This window comes from Natrix helvetica (assembly GCF_964273705.1).
Source record: "Natrix helvetica genome assembly, chromosome: 4".
Classification (NCBI taxonomy): Eukaryota; Metazoa; Chordata; class Lepidosauria; order Squamata; family Natricidae; genus Natrix; species Natrix helvetica.
Genome location: NC_138550.1, coordinates 148,830,013 through 148,836,012, shown reverse-complemented (window position 1 = coordinate 148,836,012; position 6,000 = coordinate 148,830,013). Strand labels below are relative to the sequence as shown.

The 6,000-nt window shown below is 47.7% G+C and overlaps 1 protein-coding gene across 1 annotated transcript in view; it reads left to right on the top strand.

The window, feature by feature from the left end:
* Positions 1-942: 942 nt before the first annotated feature.
* Positions 943-6,000, top strand: part of RSPO2 (R-spondin 2) — a 139,016-nt gene continuing 133,958 nt past the window's right edge. Inside the window, exons 1-2 of the mRNA XM_081950656.1 lie at positions 943-1,260; positions 1,757-2,089. Of these exons, the coding sequence (XP_081806782.1) occupies positions 1,996-2,089 (94 nt within the window). The 5' untranslated portion in view covers positions 943-1,260; positions 1,757-1,995. The remainder of the gene's footprint in view (positions 1,261-1,756; positions 2,090-6,000) is intronic.

Genomic DNA, 6,000 nt, shown 5'->3' with positions numbered 1-6,000 from the left:
TCTCCAGAAGTTGTGAATGCCCCAACACTGGAAGTCTTTAAGAAGATGTTGGATAGCCATTTGTCTGAAGTGGTGTAGGGTTTCCTGCCTAGGCAGGGGGTTGGACTAGAAGACCTCCAAGGTCCCTTCCAACTCTGGTATTGTATTGTATTGTATTGTATTGTACTGTACTGTATTGTATTGTATTACATCAATATGAGACATTGTAAGAGAAAAGCAGCATCCATTTATGGCCGACCCAAACCCGAAGAAGTCCACATTTTATTAAAAGGCACCCAGCTCCCTTCCTAAGAGGCTCCGTGCATCTGGAGAGATGAACGGTGTGGGTCATGGCAACTTAGCGCTCCCTGTTCTGCCCCGTTAGGAATGGCTGGCCATCAATAACAGTAGCCACGGTTAGCCTGATTCTCCAGGAATGCAGCCAGGTCCTCTTAAAAGCCATCCGTGCCGGCTACCAAGAGCACAGCCGACGGCGGGTCCGTTCCCCCGTTTTCTCGGCGCCCTCGAGGAAACCTCGCATTCAACGAGCCTCCGCTCCCGAACCTCTGGCGGATGAGCCTTTGGTCCTCCCTAGTCCTTCCACCCTTTGAGCTTCGAGATGGTCCAAGCCGCCGGGGACCCGGGCAGGATCGCCGCCTCTCCCCACCCCACCTCACGCCACCCTAGAGGGGCAGGGGGAGCGGCTCCGCGGCTGAGTTCCCGGCAGATCCTGGCAACCCTTTCGCCCACCTCCGGCAGAGACCCGGCTCGGAGGCATTAGGAAGGCGGAGAAGCGGACGGCCTCTCAGCGGGGAGATGCGGTAGAGCACAGCGCCACCTACTTTTCGCCGCCGCCGCCGCAGCAGCAGTGGGAGCCCAGCGTGAGCGGCGCTCCTGCCGAGCTCCTATAAGAGAAGGGGGCGCGAAGAACCAGTCTCGCAACTCCGCTTCTCGCCTCGCCCCGCGGCATCCGCGCTCCGCTTCTCGCCTCGAGCCGGCCTCCTTTCCTTCGAAGGGGCGCAAGGACGACCGCGAAGCCCGGAGGCGGTGCCGCCGCCGCCACCAACCCTCTTTCGCCCCACGTGGTTCCCGAGTCGGTTCGGTTCGCCGGCTTGACCTGCGGCGGCCGGGGCTGCTCCAGCCCGCCGTCCGCCCCGCACGGGCTAGTGGACGGGGAAGGAAGAGACGCCACCTGGACCGGGGAGGGAGACGCGTCGCTTTGGAGAAGCCTCGCTTCCAAGCCCCGCAGGGGTCTCCTTCGGGCTGCGGCAGCTTTTGCAGGTCCGCTATTTATTCCCAGCGCTTTTTTTTGGGACGGGGCGAGCGGCGTGGCGGTTATTCGAGCCCCTCGGAGCTTCCCGCCTTATCTTAGCCGGAGAGTCACCTTGGTTTAAGCCGACGGGGTGGAGGGGGGGGGGCTTGTGCCGAGTCCACGTGCAGGGGGTTGCAGCTGCTTTGGAAGCGCAGGCGGCTTCCCGGGGTTGGGGAGCGCGCGGTCCCTGGCTCCGGCCGGACTCATCTGGGATCCCAAACCAGACGGCACCGCCGAGGCTAGTTGCCCTACCTGGGGTGTGACTCGCGGGGCTTCTTAGTCGCCTAGTCGGGGCTCCGAGCCTCTCAAAAGGACGCCGGGCAGCCGGATTGGAGGAGGCTCCATCCTAAAGCGCGCTTGTCTCCTCGGAAGTAACCGCGGTCGACTCGTGGGGCCTGGAGTTGCTGTCTTAAAGCAACAAGTCTTGTATGAATGTTGTCTTCTCAACCTCTCTTGCGCTTCCAGGTCGGCTAGAGATGCTCGGAGTGGGCCGGGCTCGGCGGAGAAGCTCGGGCGGCGCGCGAGTCTGAGCGGCTCCCGGAGTAGCTGCCTGGAGGGCGCCCTTCACCTTTGCGCCTGTCACCCTCGCCGTTTCGAGGGAGGGGAAGGAGGGCCGCCCCGTGACTCCCCAGCGCCGCTCCCGGCGGCCGAAGCTCGGCTTTTTCCCTCCGCCTGGTGAATCCCCACTTCCCGGAGATCGAAGGATGCAGTTTCGCCTCTTCTCCTTTGCTTTGATCGTCCTCAACTGTATGGATTACAGTCACTGTCAAGGCGGCCGGTTAAGACGCAGCAAGAGAGGTGAGCTACTTCTTCCTTCATCTCTTCCCTACTCCACCTTTTCCCAGTGGGTAGCCCTTCCTTCCTTCCTTCCTTCCTTCCTTCCTTCCTTCCTTCCTTCCTTTCCTTTCCTTTCCTTTCCTTTCCTTTCCTTTCCTTTCCTTTCCTTTCCTTTCCTTTCCTTTCTTCCCTTCCCTTCCCTTTCCCTTTCCCTTTCCCTTCCCCTTCCCCTTCCCCTTCCCCTTCCCCTTCCCCTTCCCTCCCTCCCTTCATTTCATTTCATTTCATTTCCCTTCTCCTTCCTTCCTTCCTTCCTCCCTCCCTCCCTCCCTCCCTCCCTCCCTCCCTCCCTCCCTCCCTTCCTTTCTTTCTTCCACCGGCTTATCTCCCCTGAGGGAATCCTTTAAACTGGAATAGATAGGCTCTTCTTTTTAAGCGTTGATGTGATTTAAAACGGGCGGTGGAAAGTGGATAAGGCTTCTGGAAGTTCCGTTTTCCTCTTTCATGGAGAAGGAGACCCTTCCCCCTGCCCTCCACCACAAAAGAGGGAGACCCCCACGTAGGTAGAGTTTGTGCAGCACATTCTGCTTGGCTGCTATTAACGATACCGAGGATACTGTATGGACCCAGAAAAAGTTAACAACCAACGTGTGTTGAGAAAATGTATTCTCTAAATGTCCTTAATCGCTTTTGGTCCATCTGATTTCAATACCACAGCCCTAATCTCCAGCTCAGGCTGACTCACATACAGTTTGCTCCTGCACAAATGAAGCAAACACTACTACAGGATATGTGTCAAACTAATAGCCAAGCAGGTGCCATAAAGCCTTTGCAGTTTTGCTCTATCTGCCCCCACCAAATTGGAATCGCAGGTAAAATATGCATGCCAACAAAGGAGAATATTTGTAGCTCACAATTGAAATGAGGGGACCTTGATGCTCCCTGAGCTTGGTTGTTTTCTTGCAGACATTTCATTACCCAAACTAGGTAACGTCATCAGTGCTAGTGTATGGTTGCAATAGAATGATCAACCTCTGCATATGACCTGTTGTAATTGTGGGCATGTAAAATAATTTCCCCCCCATCCCATTTCCCTTTGATGCTTCTCGATCCTTTTGATGGGTGTTGCAAACAGAAAATGTAGAATAATCTCTGAGGCTGATGGGACCGGTGGAATTATGGGGTAACGAGAGGATGCTAAATAAATTTTCATGGCACTTGCATGACCATGAAGGGCAGATCCCCCCCAGAGGCAATGGAAACTCACTGCTGATCATGATGTTGCCCAACCTCTCCTTAGTTGTCTAATTCCCAATTTCTGTTGGGAGATCTGACAAAGGACAAAGTCGGTGAGAATCCTGGATTAAAATGTCAAATGTTCTGTGTTTGCATAACACTTGTAAGCAGTAGAAAGCTTCAGCTATGAAAATACTCTTATGGGGTACTTTTCTCTACTTTTTTTCGCAGTATTGAGCATTATTTTGTCTTAATTGTGCTATTAAAAGTAGACCCCAGATTTTTTTTAAAAAAAGGTCCTATTGATAGTTTGTTTCTGGGTTGTGCAAGCAGAAGGTGGTCAAATTAATATTTGATTTGAGAGTCAAAATCCTGAACAAAGAGAGAAAGCAAATCCTCCGTGGATGGCAGAACTAGTGGCTGTTGCTTATTGCAGATGTTGCAACTGGATGTGATGTGTGTAGATTTTTGCACTTTGCTTCTCCATTGTATGTACAATTTCCTATGAAACATTGTAGACTCCAGTCAAACTAGCCAGCTAGTTGGATACAAAATGTATTATTGATCCTATCTATAAACTAGTAACTAACATCTTTGTCATTTGCTGAATCTATGTTGAATGTGATATTCACTGTTCTGTTGTTCTGCTACTGGTTTTTTTTAATTGCTGAAGAAATCAGTGCTTTGCTATCCATTATGTCACTTTTCCTTCACGACTGGCTTATCCAGAAGTTTATTACTTTATCATGTCCTATCTCCTTACACTGATTTGGCTCACTTCCCCAAACTCTTAGCCTTGTTTTACTAAGCCAACTGGAGTGAAGGGAATATCTACTAATAATTCGAATAAGTCCTTTATGTCACAGTAATAAGCAGACAATAAAACTGGCAGGCAACTTCTCCGTAACGTTTCCTTTCACCTTCATCCATGTAGTTGTCTGGAAGTAGTTTTGAACGTACATAGATAACCATGTGCAAGTGGATGTTAAAAGCAGCAATGACATTAGACCACTGCAGAAACAAAATTCCACTTCCCCTTTCTATTTCCTGAAAGAAAAATTAGTATCAAAATCTCATTCTAAAAGAGAAAAGAATGTTAGGCACATTTTCATGGAGTAGGTGATGTTTTTGCACGGAATAAATTATAAGTCGATCCAAGCGCATATGTGAATAGCATGTTTGTGTAGTGCAAGTCTCTCATAGATGCCCTGCAGCTTCCCTGTCAGATCTTGCACTTTAGTTCAACTCCTGGGTTTTCTTCTTTTGCGGGGGGGGGGGGGGGGAGATACAAAAACAGCCAGGGAGACTTCAAGTGATGTGTAACAGAAAAGCCGCAGTAGCCCCATTTACCAAGTTCCACGCACCAGATAGGTTCAAACACACCAGCAAGATCTCTTGGAAAAGAGTTCTCAAATATTTTAAAACATTGGTTTTAAAAAAACAACAACACCAGAAACTTCTTTTCATGCTGAGGGAGGGCTTTCTTTTCTTTTTTTAAAAGGCAGATTGTAGTATATCATGTCAAAGTATCTTTGACTAAACATTGCTTTTGCTTGTTTTTTGGGCTCTGAACTGGTATGGCTTAGGAGAGGGAAGCAAGTGTTGAATTGCTTTATGGGTTTGGGTTTTGTTGGGGACAGATGTGTTAGCTTCTCTTAGAGTAGGAAACCTACATCTTTTCACAAGAAAGAAGTCTCAGCGGATGCATTGCAAAATGTGAAACAGAAAGTATGGGTTTCTTAAAGCTTGCTGTGCCCTTTAAATAATTCACAGTATTCGTCTTAGTGCAGACTACTTTATGATGGTATATGATGGATGCTTAACAAAGTCCTTCTGTCCCAGGACATTCATGTGGGTTATTTATCAACTGCCTTTGAAGACCTGCAGTAATAGCCATATAGACGGCAATGTCTTGCATTTTTTTTTCTTAAGATAGCTGCTACATTGGAATTCTAACCCCATAATTTTCAGATTGACTCAGCAGAAGGAACTGAAAGTACTCTATACTTGAAATACATCAGAAATGGGAGTCTACTACATTTATATTTTTGTGGAATCAAGTTTCAGACAGTTCAGTAGACTTATTTCTTTTTAAACACATCCACGATTAGAGGGTTATATTTCTAAAACGATAAAGCCATGATATTGCAGCTCTTTTTAGGAGTTGTCCAATTGAGGAGATTATTTGTTGTTGTTGATATTAGACTGTTTGGTCCTCCCTGCTGAAGACTGAAGAAGAGAAATTTGTTCCTTTGCAATATTCTAGAGGACATAGCACTCAAACACAAAACTTTAATCTCAGCTGAGCACTTGACATTTTCATTTTGTGTGTCACTGGAAATGGAAATCCTGTATTCTAAGGATTGTTGAATTAACATCTCATGTAAAAATGAAGCCAAATGGTTGTTAAATTATTTTCTTCTAAACCTCATTGAAAGAAAGTGGTAGTACCTATGAATGTTGCTCTCACCACAGTATATAATAAATAAATTGAAGGCCATTTGCTCATTCTCCTTGATTAATTTTGAACCTGATAATGTTATGGGCTGATCAGGCTTTGATGTAATGGCATTTTTTAAAACTTTGATTAAATTTGAGGGCAGAAGCCATTTTAAATTGTGGTCAATTCTTTATTAATTCAGTTGTTTACTGCCAAGTTTTGAGCATGGAACCAATTGCTTTGTAGCTATCATGGG